General features: G+C 36.1%; 1 protein-coding gene across 1 annotated transcript; it reads left to right on the forward strand.

The window, feature by feature from the left end:
• The first annotated feature begins 1,565 nt into the window (after window positions 1-1,565).
• On the forward strand, window positions 1,566-24,467 carry LOC146167438 (phospholipid-transporting ATPase ID-like). The gene is made up of 32 exons (XM_083388808.1): window positions 1,566-1,739; window positions 2,384-2,442; window positions 3,023-3,136; window positions 3,269-3,367; window positions 3,464-3,525; window positions 3,767-3,839; window positions 4,148-4,218; window positions 4,527-4,609; window positions 5,296-5,484; window positions 5,723-5,781; window positions 6,041-6,115; window positions 7,225-7,346; window positions 7,466-7,574; window positions 8,069-8,212; window positions 9,728-9,890; window positions 10,479-10,595; window positions 10,973-11,059; window positions 11,488-11,591; window positions 11,951-12,020; window positions 13,682-13,812; window positions 14,402-14,566; window positions 14,951-15,046; window positions 15,592-15,684; window positions 16,629-16,812; window positions 17,159-17,240; window positions 18,083-18,224; window positions 19,910-19,993; window positions 21,183-21,274; window positions 21,685-21,838; window positions 22,320-22,458; window positions 22,914-23,044; window positions 23,973-24,467. Exons 1-32 carry the CDS (start codon window positions 1,703-1,705, stop codon window positions 24,327-24,329), a joined length of 3,687 nt encoding a protein of 1,228 aa, XP_083244934.1. The 5' UTR covers window positions 1,566-1,702; the 3' UTR covers window positions 24,330-24,467.

Here is a 24,467-nt window from a genome sequence, read left to right on the forward strand (position 1 = left end):
TTTTTCGCGCAATAAAATGGTTTACCCAATGAAATTTTTGTGGAATTGATTTGGAAACACTGCATACTAGCCCTAAACACCTGACCAAATAAACGGCAAAACGTCTAAACACCTGAAATTTAAACATGTTTAATTTTAAACGTGCTGACATTTCGCCCCTTTCAGGTGTTTAATTTTGGTGTTTAATCGAATGACAGTGTAGATAAACCATAAACGTTATCCCTTTTTCGTACTATTTTCATTCAATTTTATATATAATAACAGGCTAGCAACAGGGGGACTTGTCCTTTTTTCGCGAATCTATAATGTTTTTGCAAAATTGCCGTTGTATTTTGTGTCGTCACATTTTTGGAACACAATAACGCAATGTTTAATTTTGTTCTCAACATCACATCCTTACAATTGTGGAATAAATGCCCTCAAAAATGTTTGACAAAATCAGCTCGTGTCGAGCACGAGCAATTTGTTGTGTGCGCAATTCGAAAAGCCTCCTGAAATAGGCTTACACTTTAGCCAATTCAAGCAATAAAACTAAATTTGTTTCGCGCTTCGTGCGACCAGCAATGTGCTTAACTATTTTCATGTTGTCCACTGACATTTCATTACAAAATGCCGAATTGCTTTTCATAGGGGAGAGCATGGCATAGGAAAATTACCAAAGAGGCAGTGCGACTCAAAAAAGGTTAAGAACCACTGATCTAAAGTGATCCACTCGACCAAATGTACCTCCAAACTTTAATTTTTTGTTTTGTTTTTAAGCACAAATGGGCTACGGAAAACCTATTTCGCTGAAAATATCTGAATGACCAGAGTGGGAGACTATGCTTATCTTGTTAAAGATACTTTCTAGTTGTTCTATGTAAATTTTTAGGAAATTTAAATGTGCGGTTAGTTTTTAAAAATTCGACCAAATGTACCCCCCAAACTTTAATTTTTTTTTGTTTTTAAGCACAAATGGGCTACGGAAAACCAATTTCGCTGAAAATATCTGAATGACCAGAGTGGGAGACTATGCTTATCTTGTTAAAGATACTTTCTAGTTGTTCTATGTAAATTTTTAGGAAATTTAAATGTGCGGTTAGTTTTTAAAAATTCGACCAAATGTACCCCCCAAACTTTAATTTTTTTTGGTTTTTAAGCACAAATGGGCTACGGAAAACCTATTTCGCTGAAAATATCTGAATGACCAGAGTGGGAGACTATGCTTATCTTGTTAAAGATACTTTCTAGTTGTTCTATGTAAATTTTTAAGAAATTTTAATGTGCGGAAGCGGATAGTTTTCAAAAAATTCGACCAAATGTACCCCCCAAACTCTCCTTTTTTGTTTTTAAGCTCAAATGGGCTACGGCAAACCTATTTCGCTGAAAATATTTGAATGAATTGACAATCTGACTATATTGATGACAAAAAACACGAAAATATTTAATTTTAGTCAGTTTTATAGGTAGGCAAAAGAAAGTGAAATTGTGGTAAACGGCGTAAAAAATGTTAAAAAAAGCATGAAAAATTATTTCGCCGAAATGACAATGGTGACCAACAGTGTCCGACTTGGTTTTACAAGTTAGGTGTTAACGTTTGTTTGTTATGTTTTAGCCAATATGAAGCTAGTGACGGATAGGTTCTAATTCCAAACCACTGCTTAAGTCTTCTGTGTTTTAAGCTGGCCTAAACCGGTATCTGACCTCTGGTCCAAAGTTTAAGATGGACAAATTGTTGTGCTTCAAGCAAAAAGAAAAGGGTGATTAATAGGCCTTAACTTCTTTAGAAATAGTATTTGGTGTACTTTAGTGCTGGTCTTCAATCCTACCAGTTTTTTTAGGTAGAGTGACGAAAACTGGTAGAATTACTATAATAATACTTAATACCCGGCCCGCACAAACTCAAATGTTAACTCAAACCCCTACAAAAATAATGTTAGTTGTTTTAATAATTAGTTTAATGTTGGCCTTTGGAATAAATCCAAACTGAGATGAGCATAAAGTAGTGTGGACAATATAGCAGATCTTGACAATATCTCCCTGGTGCACAACATATAGGAAAGTTTGGGGTGAAGTTGGACACTGCTTGAAAGTATGGCAGATCTTGACGAGATCTCGCGGGTACATGGCCGCAAAATTCTGTGTGACCGGATGTAACAAAGGGCAGGTGCACTTTATTATTTTAGGATGCATTTTGTATTGCATACATTGCACTGTAAACGTATTCTGCATAAGCGTTTTACATATTTCGGGTGCAGTTCAGATTTTTTTCGGGGTGCACTTTTTATCTTCTCTTTAAAAACAGAGATCTTTTGAAGATCTGCCATATTTTCAAGACTCGCTTTGAGTCTTAAAATACCAAAATTAGAAAATGCTCTAATTTTATTTATTTTTGTTTTTTTAGAGGACCAGCGTGATTTCATCGCAAATGATGTGGAGTACAATGCTAAATTCAATTATGCTGTATGTATATTTTAGGGTAGCTTGTGTTTACGTTAGGTAATGAGCACCTAGAAGTAGGAAAATCAATGTTTGTTTAGTTAGGCAAATATTTGCAAGAATACATTTGTTTGTCCTGATTTGTGTATTGTGTTTACTGTGCAAATACCTAGAAAATTATTAGCATATCCAATGTCGGACACATTTTGGCATTCTATAAAATATTAAAAATCAATGGGATAATGGAATTCACACTACATGTAATTGGTACACTGAAAGCCATCAAAGGCTCACCGAATCTGTTGATTAGTCATGTAAGCAGGGCAGGCTAGAAAAACAACTAGCCTGCAGTGAGGTTCGAACTCACAACCTCTGGCCATACTGGGACCGTCGCTCTACCAACTGAGTCCATCCCTTGTAAAGCTGCTTTTTGCTTCAAGCAACTTCACATTGAAGCAGTTATATGTACTTGGTTAACAATTTGTCTAGTAGTACTTTCTTTGAGGTCTAACTAACAAAGCCTTACTAGTAAGATTTAAAAAAAAATACTATTTTGCTTAATCTGAATAAATATTTATATATAATTCATTTGTTCCAACTTTAGGCCAATGCAATCAAAACTTCAAGGTACACGTGGTACAATTTTCTCATTAAAAATCTATGGGAACAAATGCACCGGGTCGCCAACGTGTATTTTGTCATACTTTTAATCTTACAGGTGAATGTTGTGGTTATTTTGACATCCGTGTTACCTGTATTTCTTGCCGCTTAACTTGTAGACTGTTGTTAGTTTAAAATAAATCCTCAGAATTGGTTTCTTATTCAATTTAATTTTGCTTTGTTTTTGTAGTACATTCCTCAAATATCTTCTTTGAATCCAACAACGACACTCATTCCCATTGTATTTGTATTGTCTATTACTGCTGTGAAAGATGGTGTGGATGATTTTGTAAGTTACCTAAGACTTTGTTTATAAGGCTTTGTATTTTGTTAAACGTATGTATTTTGACTGTTGAATTTTTTTGTTTTTTGACTTATTTTACAGAACCGGCATAAAAGTGACCACTCTGTTAATACAAGGAAGTCACGAATGCTCAGGAATGGAGAGTATGTATACTCTGTTTATTGTATGTAAAAATTGGTTTAAACGTTTTGATGTTTTGTATGCCCTATTTAGAAAACTTTAGTTGTTTGTTCTTTATGCTTTCTCTTGCTACTGTAATAATTGTTATATTATAAAACATTGCTGTTTTAACTAACTTTGTAAAGAAAGTTTTTTTCATAAAAATACTGGATGTGCGAAGAGGAAACACTATGCTGTTTTTCAACTGGATTGTTTTGTTATTAGGTTGATCAAAGAGAAATGGCAAAACATAAAAGTTGGGGACATTATTAAACTTCGGCATGACGAACATGTGACAGTAAGTATGAGAACTTTTTCCGTTTTAAACATGCTTTTCACTTTGTTTATAAAATTTATCGCGTTATTTTTCATAGCTTTTTACCGTCTTTATTTTTTTACTCTGTTTATTTTATTAAATTTTTTGAGATATATTTTTATAAATTTATATTTGTGAGTAAATCCTAAAGCACATGGTATTGGACAGGACTTGTTAATAATCATGATGATCTGAAAACGAGAAAAACAATTTTTGTTCAATAATATGTATAACCATTTAGATAGCCTTAAAATTTTCCAGTTTTATTATATTTCCGTATTTCTCAACAGGCGGATCTTCTTTTGCTATCAACGAGCGAACAGCACCACCTTGCTTACATTGAGACGGCAGAGTTGGATGGGTGGGTCAATAAAGTACACTTGTCTTGACTCCTGTGCAAACAAAGCCATGACATGATGTGTTTAACTACAGATATAGATATATTCCGCCAGGGTTGTCATGTTTATATACTCATATCCTTTTGCGTCTTGATGTCATTGATATATTTTGCTGCTTTTGTCTTTCAATAAACAAATGCAAAGCTACTTAAAAAATGCAAAGCTAAACTTGTGTAAGCCTAATGTGTATTTTAATTCTTTATGACCTACTTTTTATAAAAGGAACGGTTTAAATCTACTTTTCTCAATTCTAACATTAGTGTTTTTATAGTGAAACCAACTTGAAAGTCCGCCAAGGTTTTCCTGAAACTGGAGAAATGGGTGAAGACATTCAAAAACTTTCCCAATTTAATGGTAAGAATTGGTCACAAGGCTTGTCTCATTAATATTTATGCACTACTGTGTCTGAGGGACTATGTTTTATTGTTGTGCTAAAACAGGAAATTATTATAATTTGTCGGTTTAATAGCCTACAGCCAGAAATAAAGAATGGTTTAAAAATTTTATCCTAAAAGATGTTTTTTTTCTAAGGATTTCCTTTCTTTAGAATAGTTTATTAAAGGCAAAGGTTTTAATAATGAAAGGATTTGGTAATCCACTAATCGCTTTGACTACATTTTAGCTTTCTTTAAGTTGCCGTGGTATGTTTTGATTTGCAAAAAACAATAGTTTTTGTCACCAAGACAGCATCTACTAAATTTGTCAAGTGTATGCAGATTTTGACATTTTCTTTAGGAACATTGTGTAGCCACAAATCAATCTTTCAGTTTATATTTTTGTTTCCTGTAAAAAAGGTTTTTTTTTTAACTCCAACGCAACAGAGTGTGCCACTTGGATAAGAGATAATAAGAATGTTTTCTCAAATTATTGAATAGTTTGTGTAGTTTAATAAGCAATTGTGATTGGATATCAAAATTTTCTAAATAGAAATATGCAACACTACAATCATCATTACACACACTACAACTGATGATAACCATTCATCCCCTTTATCACATTTGTTCTACTGCCCGTAATCTTGCGAATTATGTTTTTTTAAGGCCATGTTAAATGTGAAGCACCCAACAATCACCTTCACAAATTTACCGGTAATCTGTACTGGAACGATGATACCTTTCCCATTGACAACCAGAATATCTTGCTGCGTGGCTGTATTCTTCGAAACACAGCCTGGTGCTATGGACTAGTTATTTTCGCTGGCCCGGATACAAAGCTGATGCAAAACACAGGTAAAAGTTTACTTTTATACTTACGTATAAGTTCTAAGTGTAGAAATGGCGATTGATAGGTATACATTTTATCTTTATAACTTGTTCCAAGATGGCTAAATATAAATAATTGTGATTACTTGATCAGGAATAGTTTGCATTTTACCTTGTGTGTTAAAAGTATCTATACTATGTAATTAAAAAAACACAAACAAGACAGAGTGAAAAGCCAATCAATGCTTTCATTTGTCATTAACAGGAAAGACCAAACTGAAACGGACAAGCATTGACCGACTGATGAATAAACTTGTGTGGTTTGTAAGTAATTTCTTTATTTTTGCTTGTTTAACATTGGATCAAAGCTATTTATTTAAGTTATAGTGCATCAGAATATTTGCTTCTTTTTATGTAATATTAAAAAATACTGTGCCAACTATATGAAAACTGTTAATTTTTACATGCTTAGCAAACCAATAAAGTCTTGTGTTGAAGTTCTTGAAAGAAAATCTATAGTTATAATTTCAAACTGATATAAAGAGTGTGATTTATAAATCTAACAATGCTTTAATTCACACAGATATTTCTGTTTTTGCTGTTGATGGCAACAGTAGCCGCGATCGGAAATAGCGTTTGGGAGACTTTGGTGGGCGTGGTAAGTGATATGATTATGGAAAACACCAGTTCCTAAACGACAGGCAGTCAAGCCTGCATATGAAAATTCATCATATCCTGACCATAATCAGTACAACCACGTTTCATTTATGCCTTACACTTATATGCCCATTTATCACTTATTGTTAACAAAAATAACTAATAAAACAAGAACATGACCGAGCATTGGTCCAATTTAACAAATATTGGCCAATTTTTCTAATGGGACATAAACTTGCTGAGTTTATAGGTAAATAAGTACTGTATTTCTTGCTTTGTAATTTGGTAATTAGATTTTACAATGTTCGTATATTTTCAGTAAAAAACTCTGTTTAAAGAAGTTAAGTGACCTTTGTTCCAAAGTAAATAAATTACCGTCTTGTGTCACTTCAGTGCCAGGCCTGCATTAAATCTACCTTTTTCAGATCGATCTTTTTAAATCATGGTTTTAATATTATATACCTTGTGTATATTGTCCACAATATTGTGTTACAACTTGTAAAGTAAATGTATGAGGTTAGGAGTTAAATGAGGTTCTGAAAACGCCTTAGGCATATTGTACTTTTCTGAATCAATCCAGCTGACAAAAGATTAGTTGACGATTCTTCCTCATTCATGGTTGGCCTGTGTTTGTAGAATTACGTCACACACATGTGAGCAGTAATGTTGCTATTCATAGCGTTTCGTTTTCCTTTCTCCTTTATCACAAGATATCGGAAACAGCTTTCTTACAAGTTGTATGAGCATTAGCTGAAAAAAATGTTCCAAAATATGAAGTTTACCAAAACATTCAATAAGCCATAAGGAAACTGTTAATTGTAAATAAAAAACATTTTTAAGCTGTGTAATTTCAAAACAATAGCAATGGCTTATTTATTGTAATTCATACGAATTAAGTTCTGTTAATTTTCTAATTATCACTAGCCAAACTTATTTAAAATCAATGACTACTACATTATCTTTTAAAATTGGTAGTTACCAATTGTTACACTTGGAAATAAAAGGTATATTTTCAAACAAAAAAAATAGTAAAAAATAGTGGTGTAAATAACAAAAACAAATAGCTGTATATACTTATGTTATTGACAACCGTCTACATTTCGCTTTTAGAAATTCCAGGTCTACATGCCCTGGACTGGATACTCCCAAAATCCTCAGATGTCAGGTTTCCTCATGTTTTGGTCTTATATCATTATTCTAAACACAGTTGTCCCTATTTCACTTTATGTCAGGTAAACTTGTGCTTCTTATTCTTATAGTTGTGAGACTTAATGGACATTAAATATTTTCTTTAGAAATTTATTACGCCCAAAACTAGTAAAACTCTCATAATCTTATCATTATTTTCTAGTGTGGAGTTTATTCGACTTGGCCAAAGTTTTTATATTAACTGGGACAGGCAAATGTATTATGAACAAAAAGATTTGCCTGCTATTGCAAGAACTACAACTCTTAATGAGGTACTCTCAATCTAGAAGTAATTTCCAATAAATGGACTTATTTCCCAATAAATCTAATTTTCCAAAATAAAAATTACTCTTTGTGTTTTATTAGCCCACACTTAATAAGATACTTTACAACAAGTTAAAGCAAATGTCCTATATTCGCCAGACGCTGTTTTATTAATGCAAGATGCTATTCTATCAGGTTTTTTTAAGTAAATATACTTTATTATTTATTACTGACATTTTAATGTGACATTTTAATAATGCTAAACGTGTAAATCGTACAAATTCAATTGTATGAGCAAAACAGGATAATTAGACCGTAAAGTTAATAGTAATAACTAAAATTATATGTAATTAATACTTAAAAAGTATTTTTTTATTTTAGGTAAATATAGTGTGTATCAGAATTTATTACATTTCTGAGTCCTGAAAAACCTTATTAGCATAGTGAGACTTTTTACTTAAAAAAATCTCTGTTTAAGTTCAACTAAATATGTGTTTTACAGGAACTTGGTCAAATTGAGTACATCTTCTCTGACAAGACTGGCACTTTGACACAGAACATCATGGAATTCAATAAATGTACGATAAACGGCAAAAGATATGGCGACGCTCGGGACAAAGAAGGGAGAATGGTATACCCTGATGAGGTGCACGGTTGTGTTATTTTTTTCTTTGTTTTTATAAGTCATAATTTATTTTATTTATTATTACGAATCTGTAACAAATACCTTCTAACAATATTTAGCTAACGATTGGTTTTATTCACTTTGTTTTCTGACCCTAAAATGATTGCTTTTCATATCATGTCATTTTTGATGATTTATTTTATTTTTGGTTTGTGTTTATTTTATACGATTTTTCGTTAATGTTTTCTTATGTTGGCGCAAATTTTCTGCATATGTAAAAAAACACCGTTCCTATTGCCAAGAGCGTTCTTGCATTGCATTTCATCACTGCTTCACGGTAAACCAAAAGGTGAAACGCCAATCATCAATTATTTATGGCCTGGTTGAACTAAATGTCAACCTTCGTTCTAAACTTTTCTGAAATGATCTTATTCAATATCGCGTGTTACAAGGCTCCATTTAATGACATTTAGTAGACATTTTCCTTGTCGGCCGTATTCAATTTAATTTTAAGTTTCTAAATCTAAACCCTAACCGTCGTATTATATTTATACTATAGCAATGGTTTAATGACGAAGTTTTGAGTCTACAAATTGCAGGGCTTCTTGAACTTTGTCAGCCTGCGATACACTTTCTATAAAATAAATTGTGGAAATTTCTGTCAGCTGGCTGTATGGCAATTGGTGAATGCCATAATATAATCGGGTGTCGGATAAACATTTTGCATTGAAGTCTGGCATGGTTTTCTGCTTGCTTTTGTAAAACCTAAAGGTTCTTTTCTTAAATTATAAAATTTCCGCGGCACACTATGCATATTTCGAAACATACTTACGAAAAAAATATGGCTGTAATGATTTAGTATTGTTGACATTTAAAACTAGCGTAGTATAGTTTTCTTGTCTCATAAATAAAATTTTTAGGTGTATTTATTACATAATTTGTCTTAAATTTTTTTTGACTTATTTGCAAAGTCAGTTACATTTTTACAACTTCTTAGGCTTAAAATAAGTAATGTTTTTGCATCTTTTGTTGATGACGACAGTAGAGCTTTTTACGTTTTGTGTCTGATTTTCTCATGTGTAGTTTTAGGGGAAAGATTGTAATGCAAAACTGTAAATGAATAGCATTTCAGTGTCTTAAGGATATCCGATAATATCGGATTGAGGCTGATACCCGATCTTAAGTCATATTATCGCTTTTCTGCCGAACTATGGCCATTGGCCATATTGGGGCGATCCAATAGCAAGGTTTTGTAGGCGATTTAGCATTGGCAACCGGTTCAAAGAACAATACTGGGCAAAAGCAGACACGAATTCGTTTGAGGGTGTGGTGGGGGTTAAACATTTATTCAGAAATGACGTCATAACGTGACGTCACAAGGACGCATCTAAACGTGACGTCACAAGGTTACATATAAACATGACGCCATCAAGAAGTAAATTTTGATACAGTTCGTATTGAAAATAGGCTTAAAATACAGTTTAGGGGAGTGACCACGCGCCCAGCATCTTGTACAATCGTTTTTTTGTCGCCCAGCAATCGAAGGTGGACTTCTCGTTTAACGAATACGCCGAGTCGACGTTTGACTTCCACGACCATAAGCTGGTAGAGGCGATTCGCTCCGGCGACGAGAACTGCGCGCTCTTCTTTCGCCTTCTGGCAATCTGCCACACCGTGATGCCCGACGAGGGACCGGACGGTGAGTGAACGCCAAATTGTAGCAGCATGACTTTTCGTGGTCAGTTTGCTACACAGCCTTTAAGCTCCGCGAAGAGCGGTTCGCCAGGGTTGTTTGAATGTTCTGTGCGATTCATGGAAGTTGGGCACGTGTATTGTATTTTCTTCCTTTCATCGCTTGTTGAAACCTATTGCTGTGCTGTTTAATATTGCTAGTTAAGTAAAGTTTAGAAAATAGAAATCTATGCTAACGAATCTTGTTAATCGCAAAGCAGGAAAATGTTTGGGGGTCGTTTCCGAATTTACTGTCCACTTTTGGTTTACAATGCCACGCTGAAAAGCACAGTTTTCCTTTTAAAAGTATTGTTTTGCATTTTTTTAGCTTCGTTTTTTGTCGCGCAACGGACCAGAATGGTATATTTTTAACTCTTTTTATTCATTTCAAACGTAAAGCATCCAAACAAAAAACAACACATTATTCCCTACTGATCTATAGTTCTACTTGCATATGCCTTTGTACCGATTGCTTTTCAACTTAATCAAAAGAAAATTCGTCAAAATCCTAGCTCAAATACACATAAAACAAAAACCTGTGTTGGCTTTGTGCCAGGCAATCTGGTGTACCAGGCGCAATCGCCCGACGAAGGGGCGTTGGTCGGCGCCGCTAGGAACTTTGGCTTTGTCTTCAAATCGAGAACTTACGACACCTTGACGGTGGTTGAACAGGGTAAGAATTCCACTTTTTGTTAGTACTTTTGCTATAAAAATTTCAATTTCGGTGCGCATGTTTTTAATTTGTTTCCATTTCGCCCGATTTCAACATTAATACTAATGTAAGTTTTATTCAGAATTGTTTTTGTTCTTAAATATTTTTGTGTGTTTAATGTTTTGCTGGTGGCCGTACAAGTAGCCTATAATCTTATCTTCTTTAACCCTGTTGACCAACTTTGATAATTTGTTAGATATTAACGCGATGATGGCAGTTTTTCTTATTTTGCTAAATTTAACCACCACATGTGAAAACTGTTAAAGTAGCCTTTGTAGATACTCTGATTTCTTGTATATACAGTACTTATGTGAATTAAACGCGGCGCAATATTTCAGAACAGTCCATCGAGTACAAGGTGCTGGCCATTCTTGATTTTGACAACGTCCGGAAAAGGATGTCGGTTATAGTCAAAGACGAACAAGGTAGGTAACAGGTTATTAATGTTTAAAAACATGCGCGTATTTTTAGATTTACAGTTTGGTAATATTTCCCTGTGACGAGATGACAGAAATTACACTCCTCGTCTGTTGTGTAGTTTGTTACAAATAGGGCTATACCACATTTAGTGTTAACTTTGTCAAAATTAAACTTTAAAATAGTGTTTAACCTCAGGACGAGCACATTAACGTTATTTCTCAACGCTCTTCGTATGACTGAGACTTTATGGGGATTTAGAGGGTTCGTAACTTATTCACTCAATAACTATGACTGAAAACTCAATTCGGTAGAACCAAGAACGGAAGGAATATATTTAAGAATAAGAATTAAAACTTGCTTTTTAAATGACAGCTTAGTAAAAACGTATTTCATTAAACGCTATATTTCATGTATTTTTTTATTTATTTTGTAGGCCGAATAACTTTGATGTGCAAGGGAGCCGACAGCGTCATATACGAAAGGTTAAAGGAAGGCGAGAACGAGGAACTTAAGGCCATCACCACGGAACACCTTGACGTGAGTTATAGCCTCGTAAAATCAATTTTAAGTTCTTTTCAACCAGGGTCCGCTGGTGCTTTGAAAGTCCCAGACGAGCTCTCAGACGAATTCTAGGCCCTGGGGTTTAATTACTTGTCCACTTTTTTACAACTGAGAAGTAATATTGACAAACCTCGCCAATTCGCCTTACGTTAGGTTGTTCTAGTAATGTTTTAACAACTGGGTTTTATTTGTGGGACAGTTAATGAATAAAGACAATGTAGTGAACGTGCGATTTTTGACTAAAAACTCTTGTACCCTTGAAACAAACGGACTGATATTTTTGTTATATTTGCAACTGTTGTAGTCGTTTTCCGAACGTGAGTTTTTTCTACCAGGAATTCGCTGGTTGCGGCTTAAGGACGTTGTGTCTCGCCGTAAAGCACTTGGACGAAGAATCTTACGCAGGTAAGGTTTACCTAAAGATAGAGTTGTGCTTATATCATTGTTTAACTCATAACTAGGGCGAATATTTTTTGACTTGTCAAAAAAAGTCAAAATTTTGTCAAAATTTACACGTTAGGTCAAAATTTGTCAAACTTTTTTAAGTCGAAATCGAATAAAATTGCACATAAATTGCTTACAAAATTAAAAAAAAATAAAGTCAGCTTTTTGAAATTGGTCGTTCGGTTATTTTGAAATTTATCTTTCATTTTATCAAAAAAGAATAGTTTTGATATAAGTTCAAAGCCATTTTAACCGCATTATATCTTTATTAGAGCAATATACAGTATAAAAAACGCGTGATTAACGATGCCTAGGTTATTTAAATCAATGTATTTCTAACAGGTCAAAATTTTGTCAAAATAAATTTTTTCAGGTCAAAATTTCCTATTTTTTTGGTCAAAAAATATTCGCCCTACTCATAACCTATATATTGTTGCCATTGTCCCACAACGTTCTCGATTTCCTTTTTACCTGTCAATGATCCTCATTTTCCGTTTTCTTAAGTAATACGTGTGCTTCTGTCACTGTGGTTAACCATGTCCATTGTCCATTATCCACTGAAGTATTTATATTTATAAACTACCAAAACAAATCCAATAGAAAGTCAGAATCGCGCTTTATATAGTGTCAATCAACACTGTAAACAAATCACCTTAAGTCTAAGTCAAGTCTTTTGTAAAATAATTTAATTCAAATGTTAAACTTTAAAATTTACAAAAACATTACATAAGACTAAACTTGAAACAATTTAAGTCAAATGTTAAACTTTAAAATTTGCAAAAACATTACATAAAACTAAACTTAAAGGACAGCGTTACGGAACAGGACTCTTTGTAAAATCATAATCATTTACCTAAATGTCTGAAATCCAAGTTAAGACATATGTCCAAATAACTTCGGTCATTCATTTACCATTAATGGAAGCTATATTTTACTACAAACATCACGTTTGTTATGCGTGTTTATTTTTTAAAAAGAAGACTGTCACACGTTTTAATAATTTACACACATGCTTTTCGTCAAGCTTTGGGTCGCAGATTTACTTTCGCCACGCAAGTCAGTATTGCCCAGCTCCCGATATTCTATTTAAAATATTTTTGGTTAAACTTAAATTGGAGCAAATATATCGTTTTAAAATAAAAAAATCAAATCTTGTCGGGTAAGGCCGAGCACTTTTGACTCTCCTTTTTTGCAAAATTGAAGTGTTGCTACACTCCGGGTTGCCACACAGGATGAATCTTTAAATGTCTTTGGTTGTCTCACATTGAAAAGTCTTTGACCAATCCTATACATTTTTTCCAAAAGTCTTTAAATTGTCTTTGGATTTATTCCATGGGTAGCGCCGCGTGTTTAGAACGTGTCGCGGTCAAGCAAACCTGTGTATTATTGTGTTGACAATGTCATTTATACTGTTTTGATCAAGTGATCAAATTTTAGGTATTAAAAGACTGATGAACTTTCTTTGAAAAGTACTTAATTGTCTTTAAATTTGTTTCATAAAAATCTTTGCCAACCCTATATGGACTAACATGCCAACAGCATTAGCCGTTGTTAACAAAAACCGCCAAAGCCGACATTTTCTCGTTGCCGACCCTAGCCTAACCTACCCACATCCTCTCTAGTGTGGAAGGAAGCCCACGAAAAGGCCGCCACCGCGCTGGAGGACCGCGACGAGGCATTGAACGCCGCGTACGAGGAAATTGAGCGCGATTTGACCCTGATCGGCGCCACCGCCATCGAAGACAAATTACAGGTATGGAGGTGCATTGCGGTAGGATAATTTGAATCGCTTTGCTTGGTGGCAAAGCTGTATTTTTTCGCGCTTGCTTTCATGCTTTAACGTACAAACCCTTGTAGAGTCGCATCTTAATTTGCGTTGTTTGGTTCAGTTTTTTAATTAGCAGGAACATTACTTGTTGTTCGACAATTCACCTTCTTCAAAACTAACTAAGTTTGTGTAAAAGTATAATCTAATATGCCTGTAGAGCCCTAGGGACAAACAACGATTGCTACGTTCATAAGTTTTTTTTTAATTTGAACAAAAGTTCATAAGTTTTTTTTTTAATTTGAAGTTCAACAGAATATGCTGAACTGTACAGTAAAACTTAGTTTTGTATAAGAGAAACAGGCTGCGCAATTTTATAACCGTTTGTCGCACTCATAATCTTTTTTATAGCGTCACATACAACGCAGCAATAAAGAACAACCGAAGAGAATATAGACCGGTTAACTTCGCAAATATTTAACCATTTTAAAACTGGCGGTTTAAACTGTTTAACGACAGTTTTTATCTGGACTACAATAATACCCAGAAAACCTCCTAAACGCTCTATCTCTCACAGGACGGCGTGCCAGAGACGATAGCCAACCTGTCCAAGGCCAACATCAAGATCTGGGTTCTGACTGGCGACAAACAGGAGACCGCCATCAACATCGGCTACTCTTGCAACATGCTCACTGATCGTATGAAGAACGTGTTCGTCATTTCCGGCTATTCAACGGAAGAGGTTGGTCACATGAATGGCCCGAAGATCGGTATTCCTGCCCCATTCAAATTGTTGACAAAGGGTTTTGCAATTCTGACAACAGTTTCGGGCTCTGAGTTGTTAAGAAAATAAAGCAGCATAATCCTAAGGTTAAACTATAAATCTTAACATTAACTTCAAATTAACCAGATTGGGCAAATTTGTACAGGATTTTAAATATAATTTTTAAATATACTTATGCTAACTTTTAGTTAAAAACGCTCCTTTGTTTACTGCCTGACAACCTGCAGTCACTTATGTAATAAAATTTGCTATAAAGACAACAAACAAAATTTTGACGTCGACCTGCCCTTTCATTGATTAGTGTCGTGTTAGTTTGTATAAAATATTATCGTTGTGTATCAGGTCGAACGGGAGATCAAGCAAGCTGTTGAAGAAATCGGAAAACAAAACCCGGCGACGAACGACATCGCAAGTCCACAACACGACCTATGCGCCCCGGTAAGCGGCTTTTTATTTGTTTTTGTATAAGAAAACGAAATAAATGTCTTCTTCCAATTCGAAATTTGAAATATACAAAACGTGAATTTATTGAAATATTTTTAACCTATTACTGTTACCTTTATTTTTGTCGAAATGTCAGAAAACTGCGAATTCAAAAAAATATTGAAACACTTTTTAAATGTAAGAGGTATAGCTCTTCAATGTGCACTGTGTTTATGGCTGATGAACTGTCAATCAGCAAGCCAACATTTGTTTTTAAGGCTATAAAAATGTTTTTGACGATTTAGATTTTTTAACATTTGTTAGACGTAATGTTTATTTACAAATTATACGACAAAATACATTTCCTGTCATCGTGCATATATGTTCTACGTACTGATACGATACATTAACCGCTGCAAATTTTCATCTGTAACCAATATTTAAAAAAAGCTGCGCCGATAACTAAAGTGCTTTGTCCATGAAAGCCCACCAAGCCTATTACTTTAGAGTTTAGATATTGTCCATCCCCAGCCTTATTTTTGAACCGCACCATGTGACAGGTGGTCAAGACGAAGGTCGGCAACGGTCATCCGGAAACACTGAACTCTGGTGAACCCGACACGTACGGCCTTGTGATTGGAGGCCACAGTTTGGTGAGTTTAATATATATTATGATGCGCCGGGTAGCTGTGTAAAACACAATCAGCTGCGTGTAAAACTATTTTGCGTGTCGGCTTTTGTGTGGTTTGTCCCAGGACCAGTTGCATTAAATTGAGACAAAACCTTTAACATTGCCAGTAATCCATTAAGATTTCTAGATAAGTACCTTTTCTTTATACCCGGCTTAAACGAGTGTTAAGCTGTGCATACTGCCTTTTGATTGGAGGCCTCAGTTTGGTAAGTTTTACACATATTTTATTGCACCGAGTTGCTGCGTAAAACAATTAGTTGTGCGCAACACTGTTTTGCCCAATCCTGTTTTCGTTTTTGTGTCAGCTTTTGTAAGATTTGTTGCAGGGCCAATTGCATTAAACGCGCATTTAAACAATGCCTAAAGAAATTGAGATTTCTAAACGTGTATTATCAGTTATCACGTTATACCCGGTTTAAACGAACGTCAAGCAGTGATTATACAAAATGATTAAATTGTTGTCCTACATGTGGCTTACTTATCCATTTTTTTGTCTTGGTACACATTCTTGTCGTTGTAATTACTTGGGAACACGGTGTACAAACAGTATTTTTGCTGGACTTGCGTGAAAGATCTAATGTAAGTGTTGCGGACTTGTTGTATTGGTACGTTCCTAAATTATTTTTCACATGTAAACGATATTTCTTTAAATGAACAACTAAACCCTAAGTTGTCCAACAATCTAATTTTATTCAATCTATTTTTGGCGTTTTATAAATGGTGAAAGAGAAGGGTCGTACCAGAGTAAAATATGAGAGCCACCTACAAATTTGGCCATTTTTTTTTTTTGGTGTACAACGTGCCATCTTTCTAAATCGAATCCACGTAAGTTCCAGCCCGTTTACAAAACAAAGTCAAAGAAACTCCGAAAAATTTGTCTTTTATGCTTTTAACTGCGCTTTCCAGGTCTACGCACTCGCGAACGACCTGGAGCTGAAGTTCCTCGACTTGGCTTCGAAATGCACAGCGGTCATCTGCTGTCGCGTCACACCCCTGCAGAAGGCAAAGGTCGTCGAGCTGGTCAAGCGGAACAAGAAGGCCGTCACGCTCGCGATCGGCGACGGCGCCAATGACGTCAGCATGATTAAGGGTAAGAGTGGATGACGTATTGCTGGGTCTGTTGCTAAAATGAAATTTGTGAACCACTGTGGATATAGATAGCTTTAAAAAAGTATATGTCTATATCTATATGTTTATTACAAAATTATTATAGGTCTATAGGCACTGGAATCCTGTTAACGCGCAAGATTTTGTAGTTGTTGTATTTTGATTGACAATTTGTTTGCCACTATTTGGTTTGCCTTCGCCTAACTTTTTCACAGGCGTAATAAATGGGAAATGTATGTTATGTTTATAACTTTTCAACCAAAAGTTCAACATTTGTTTTAATTTCGCTTTGTTTATTTATTGAAATGTATTTTTTTTTCTGCTTTTAGCTGCCCACATCGGCGTCGGTATCAGCGGCGAGGAAGGAACCCAAGCGGTCCTCTCATCTGACTTCGCATTCGGCCAATTTAGGTAATATAATTAACGTTTACGTTATTTCAACTGGTTTTGGTTCTTTTCTATTAAGTTATTACTAAATATTCTAAAACATATTAAGATTTTGATAAGGCGACCTATTTTCCTAAGTTATGTATCATCAGAAACGTTTAAATTGTTTGTTCCTAAAACCAGGGCTGCGGAGTCGGTTAAAAATAACCCGAGTCCGACTCCCGAGTCCGACCCCGGCCAAACAAATAAACCCGAGTCCGACTCAGGCAAAATGTATGATTTCGTCGAGTCCCGAGTCCGGCCCAGACTCTACAGCCTGTATTCCTCCAACTTACGTAACAAAATAAGGTTGATATTCAGCTTTCCACTTAGCGGTGTCATATAATTCAGTCCCACACAATACTTGGTTGGAAAATATCCCACCTAATGCTATTCCGCTTTCAAAATTTACTGTTCGCGGCCATATCAGTTTCAAAATTTAAAACTGCGCATGCGCACGTCGGACTCGGGACTCGGGTAGTTTTAGGTGGTCTTACTCGAGTCCCGAGTACGACTCCGGCAAAACAAACCGACTCCGTCGAGTCCCGACTCCGACTCCGCAGCCCTGCCTAAAACACGTACCGATGTTTGTTCATGAAATTCTTTATCCGACCCACGCAAGTGTTGTCCAGGCCGCGGTCTTCAGGCCTTGCAATTATCCGGCTCTTCATAACAACACTTTGGTGTCCTTTGATCTATAATGTCAAACATATTTTGCTGTTATTTCAAATGTTAAAAGGTGTTTCGTTCGATTCCATATCAGCACGTACACCACTTTTATACCCATGTAAATATCCCGCAACCCTGCAACTTCTTACGTTTCCCAGGTACCTGGAGCGACTGCTTCTGGTACACGGCCGCTGGTCTTACATGCGAATGTGCAAGTTCTTCGGCTACTTCTTCTACAAGAATTTCGCCTTCACGCTCGTACAGTTCTGGTTCGGGATCTACAACGGCTTTACGGCGCAGGTAGGTCACCTGTGTTCGTTGTGCGCCGTGTAGCTTACTATAGTATCATTGTCTATTGTCTCCATTTTTAGACTTCGTCGTTGTATAAGTTTAGCATTGTAAACGATGCGTTGTTTGAAACCAGTGCCTCTCAACCTACTTGTCGCGACCCAAACTTGGTTTTGACTTGGTTGGGTCGCGACTGAATTACTTCACATTGTGAGATTTATTAAGATCGATCCTTATACAATGTTCAGACTGCTCAGTGAATATAATTGGGTCAAGATTTTTTTTACGCTTGGTATTTGGGTCGCCGCGAAAAAAGGTTGAGAAACACTGTTTTAAACCAACAATATGAATGATTTAGAAAATCATTAAATGTAAAACAAAGTCCAAGAAATAAAAACATCGTCAATTGCCTTGAACTTACGAGGTTATGAATTAGTTTTGCTAAAACTTTTCGAGGAGTACGAAGAATAAATAAGGGTTTCCACACTAACATGTTTGTCAAACATCTGCGGCAACTGGCAAATATCAATCGAGGTAATACATTTCGTCTTCGTGCGTTTAAACTTTAAAGTATAAAACGCTTGCATTTTCAATTGTGAACATTAACATAGCATTTTATGCTTAACACACTAGATTAAAACCAGTGCGAAAGCACCTAGCTTGCAACGAACATTTATATTTAGTCAATTTCGACTTGTTGTTCAATGTTATTTTGCAATAAGTAAGTGACATCTAAACTCGTTTCCGCTCCCGGCCTTTCCACGTTAACTCTCACTGCCACTCTGTTAAACCTCAGCAGACCTCTCCGTCGCTGTTAAGTACAACTTACGGGTCGTTCGTATATACTTTCGTGTAGCAGGCTTACCCTAAAGTTTGTTCCAACCACTTTTCATTCCCGAAACACGCAGAGTGTGTACGACGAGTGGCTGGTCGCCCTCTTTAACGTCGTCTACACCTCCTTTCCCGTGCTCTGTATCGGCCTGTTTTACAAGGTACAGCGAGTCACCCCGTGTGTGTTTCATTGTACGCTGCACGTTCCTCGTCACCGCTCAACATCTAACTAACCAATGCTCAGACGTCAAAAACATGTTCGATTTCGTGACCGCTTTGCTGAAATTTAGTTTGTTAAGACCCAACTGCATCGCTCGAAATGTTTGATATTTCCAGCTTTGTAAATCGACCGCTTAAAGGCATATTTTGTATTGTACATCGCCCAGCAAAGCTGTCGTGGGAACGACCTTCGTGTATGTGCTGGTGTGACCACTGACCACGGCTGTGTCACTGTGTTTTTAAGTTTTTTTTTCAGCATCCAGCCAGTTAAGAAAAAAACAAATTTAAACGAAATATTTGTTAAACTATGGCTTTGTATGTGAGGAATAATTTTGTTAAGATCAACTCTGACATTTCATATACCCATCTAATACACACCACTACTCTGTAAAAACGTTAGTGCAAAATGAGTAGCAAAATAGAAAAATCATCTTCATTAAACTGTATGCTGAATTGGATTCCCTCTTCAGGAAGTTCTGGTAATAAGTAGACTTAGAAGTGTTCGTAATTTTCTGCACGTACTGTGCCGAAAAAAAATCTTAACTACAATTCCACCGAGAGTCCGTACTTTGCTGTCGTCATTTGACAAGTACGACACAGCTATCTGATTACGATTTACACCAATGTTTTTACTTTTGTTTGCGCAGTCTACGTACGATGACTGGTTTGTCACAATGTACAACATTGTTTACACGTCCACGCCGATTTTTATGTTGGCTATACTGGAGCAGGTAAATGCAATAAAGGCCTTATCGAACACTTTTCGTTTCGATAGGCCTGCGAACAGTGGTAGCGAATGATTACTTTCAATTAATTTGGTGAATGCTCTTGCAAAACAGGGGTGTCTTGTGCATTCTATTTGCTTGCTATACTGCTAGCCTTATTGACTTTTTAATTTTGGTGTTTTTATCTTAACCTGTTGAAATTAACTGGTGGCGATTTAAAACCTACTAATATTTGAATCGCGTGAAACTTTGATGACTGCTGGGGTATGCTAATTTTGTTTACATATTTTATTTGCAAGAGTATGCTCAAGCTTATACAAAAAAGGACTGCAATGGTGTTGTTTTTAATATCGGTGGACTATTTGTTATTAGGCCAAAATTTTCTTGAGTGTTGGCAAATTTATTTACATCCAGTGGTTAACCTAATGTTGTGATAAACTTACCATTTAAGGTAGAATGGCTGCGTTTTGATGAATTTTAATTCTAATTGCTATGGCATCGATAGTATCCTGGTATCGAAAGAGTGTCGAACATCCCACTTGACACGATCCGATTTTATCGGACTCTCTATAGGTGTTATTGAATCTGTCATACAAATAATTTCATATTAATTTCTTGTTATGTATAAGAAATCATTGCCAAGCCTGACGAGTGTGTAAATCGAAAATATTCATCTGAGTCAATTGTATTCTGACTTTTGGTTTCATCTATTATGCCATTAATCACTCATGGCTGTATAGAAACTGTTGCCTAATATATGTTAAGAAATATTTTCTGCTCGTCCAAAAAGGTAACAGGTCTTTCGTATAGTTTTATGTTGTGTATTGTGTGTGCATGACTTTCTTCATTGCAGGACTCACTAACCCACTGCCCTGTTTCGCTAATAATTATTTTTTAATGATGCATGTTGTCTTGTGTTCATTCATTGTTGCATGAATTAATCATTAGGAAAAGGTGTTCAGTCTTATACTGTCCTACTGTTAAAGTCATAAAACGTGTAGGGTTACATTTAGATGTCAATTTACACATTTAAATAATAGAATATTTTTAATAAGAATTTAAAAGACGTTTTTTACCGTAAATAAATATCTTGACTATTAAGACGATTTCTATCTACATTCCTTATAATAAACAACATTATGTCGCTGAGGTTATGAATCAATTAGCTCTCAATAACTGGATATTTCTGTAATAGGATTTAAACGACGATTATTCGGTGCGATATCCCAAGCTCTATATTCCTGGACAACGAAACGAGCTTTTCAACATTCCGATATTTGTAAGAAGGTGCGTATCTTTGAACTACTTTTTCATACCTGGTTTACATGATTATTGTAGTTTTTGTGATACGTTTAGTTTCAATTTAAGTTAGAAAAAATACAAAAAAGTCTATACTTTAAAATATCAAATGTTTAGTTTACTTTTCGTACAAAATGTGCAAATTCGATTCTCAATTATACGGTAGAATTTTTTTACTTAAAATTGTATCACGTATTATGATGGGCCGCTGAGAGGCATTTATAGTTTGACAAAAAACACCCTGTATACTGTATAGTGTATACCGGAGTTTTTTCTGTTTCTTCGAGTATCGGAAACTTGAAAAAAAAACATAAAAAAAAACATGGTTTATACGAAAAAAATATGCAATGTCGCTGAACTCTTAAAATGTAACAAGATAATAAACACTTGTGTTTCAGTATCGGCCGAGGGCTGATCACAAGCCTGGTGTTGTTCTTCATTCCGTACGGGGTGTTCTACACGGGCATGGCCCCCAGCGGTCTGGACATGGCCGACCACCAGACTGTCTCCACCGTCATTTCGACCTGCCTTATTTTTGTCGTCACTCTTCAGGTAATAACTTTATCGCAAACGCAGCCGTGGCTGGATTTTTGCCTATTACAAGTCCCAACCAACAAGCGGGTAAAATCCTAAAAATAATAGACGAATAGTAGTGTTCTAAATACCACCGCACTAACAGAATTAGGAACATAGCGTAAACATTTTCGATAAAGTGTTTATTTATATCAACATGATTGTAGGAACAGTAAGACAGTGTTTAGATATTTTGTCGAGATGGAAGCACAGAACAAAATAATTTGTACTTATTTATTTAGCTTTTGTATAGACTTTGGTGAATCTTAAGAACAACCCTCAACCACAGACGCCGACTTCTGTTTGTCATAGAGTTGCTTAAAACTTTCCGCTAAACATGACGTGTGTATAGCGTGCACACAACTTCCATTTCTAGCCTTGCTTTCTAAGTATGCTATTGTGCGAGTAAAGGAATTAATACTACACATTTATATTTACAACACGATGTTTTACTTGCTAGGCCGCACTGGATACCTCGTTTTGGACGCCGGTCAACCACTTTTTCGTCTGGGGAAGCATCGTTATCTTTTTTATTATGACCTTTGCCCTCCACAGCAACGGCCTCTTTCAGCTCTTCGCCAGTCAATTTCCATTCGTCGGTAAGTTGGACGCTGATTTTAATTTCTGTAGGTATCTTTATGATTAAAGAAGGCATTTCATCGCTAAGCGTTTGTTGCCCACTTCTATGTTATGTGCCTATTTATTCCGGCGCATCTATTCATTGTAGGATGGCAACTTTAATTCCAAGAGACACGGCTAATTGGTTATTGGTCTCTGCGGTGGCTATTGTTTTAATTTCTTATGTACAGCAATGTCCATGAGTATCTGTCACTAAGTCTCGATGAACCTGTTTGGGTTGTATTAACAAATTGTTTTTGAGTAATAACAAACGAGCGTCTTCCTGTTTACACCAATATCGTGTTTTTATGACATTAACTGAGACCTGCGATTTGCCTTCCAGACATTTAGGATAGGCAGTTGTCAGTTGCATACTTCATTTTCAACATTCCGAGCAATCTCCACATGGTTATTGTACCCGTATTCTTATATGCAGGCACTGCAGCAAACGCGTACAGCTTCCCTGCCACCTGGTTCACCCTCCTGTTGGTTACCGCCATCTGTTTGCTGCCCATCATCGCAATACGCTTCGTCAAGTCGATTATAACCCCCACCTACAACGAAAAGGTACTTGTGTCGTTTCATGGAAACCAGAATCTATATACTTCGGTTGAGTGGAAGAGGTTAAATAAAATCCCCGCCATTGTTTAATACGTTACCGCAAATTTATGAATGTTTTGTCATTCTTGTATTGGTAAAGTTGTGCGTTTAATTCTCACCGAGGCTAGCTGCAATTAAATACAATTGCAATTTTCTGTCATAATTTCAAACAATCAATTAAATTTAATCAAACATAAATTTGCACAGCAATCTTTAAATTGGTTCGTGCAAAATATTATCCCAGACATGTGAAATGTGCATCCACCCCAACATAGTTGTACCTTCGAAAGTACCACCATTAGGGATTAACCACCCACACACCGAACTGTGCTTTAAAGGCGTCTAAGTTTGCCTTACAGATTATATTTTTGCAAATACGCCAGAAGATCAGCATTTGGCCCGAGTTTTGTTTTACTTTTCAGAGTCATTTTGGTCTTCAAAATTTTAGTTAACTTAAAAATGCTTCTACAACACCCGTTAAAAATACAGCCATAACGAAACGCAAATAAAGCGACAGCCCGTCCAACGACCTCCTTTATTAATGAAACAGAACATATCCGAGTAAGAATATCAAAGCCCATGCAGAAGTAGGTTAGCATTTTAAACGTTTCCAATATCTCTTTATTCATTTTAAGAATGAATAAAGAAATATTCGAAACTAAAAATAAGTTATTCTGGTATATATTTCTTAACTATTTAAAAAGCCTTCATCAGGGAATGACACACATGGCCAACAAGACGTAAAAATAAGTGTGCCATTCCCATATACTATGCCCGGTAGCAACAGAATATTTAAATATTCGGTACGTTCAAAATGATACCGTTTGCTTTAATATATCCTTACCACGTTTTACTCTACAAGTCTACAACTTCCAACCATTCTGCTCCAAAACAGATCCTGCGCCTCCAAATAAAGGAGAAGAAGCAGGCGCGCAAGTCCAAGTCGATCGAGAGCATCACGACGCTCAAGGAGCGAATCCGCACAACCTTCCAGTTGGAACGACGCCAGTCACGGCCCAAGTCCGGCTACGCATTCTCGCACGAACGCGGCTTCGGCCATCTCATCACCTCCGGCCGCATGAGCATGCGCCGCACGGAGCGCTCCGGGGAGAAGGGGAGCAAAGCGGTGGAGGAGCAGCGCGGAGCAGGAGTAGGAGCCAACTCGGCCTCCGCGTCGGTCGCAGCTGCTGTGAGCGACAGCAGAGGCGAAGGCGTCGTGGTGCCCCAGTCGTACAAGGAACTGCCGATTTAAGTACGATCGACGATGAAATTGGGCTGGGAAATATCCCAAAGTCCACGCTATGTATATTGTGTTTTCAACACCATCTTCGCATCACCCTCTTTGTGTTGTGTTTTCAATCTTATCCATTTTTTAAATCGTACAAGGAAC

The sequence above is a fragment of the Ascidiella aspersa genome, chromosome 1 (assembly GCF_963924565.1).
Source record: "Ascidiella aspersa chromosome 1, kaAscAspe10.2, whole genome shotgun sequence".
NCBI lineage: Eukaryota > Metazoa > Chordata > Ascidiacea > Phlebobranchia > Ascidiidae > Ascidiella > Ascidiella aspersa.

Excerpts from the sequence above, each read along its gene's own strand:
- LOC146167438 (XM_083388808.1), top strand. The coding sequence starts at position 1,703 with ATGGACAAATTGTTGTGCTTCAAGCAAAAAGAAAAGG. Across the intron at positions 15,047-15,591 it reads AACACGACCTATGCGCCCCG|GTGGTCAAGACGAAGGTCGG; the intron begins GTAAGCGGCTTT and ends ACCATGTGACAG. Across the intron at positions 15,685-16,628 it reads TGATTGGAGGCCACAGTTTG|GTCTACGCACTCGCGAACGA; the intron begins GTGAGTTTAATA and ends TGCGCTTTCCAG.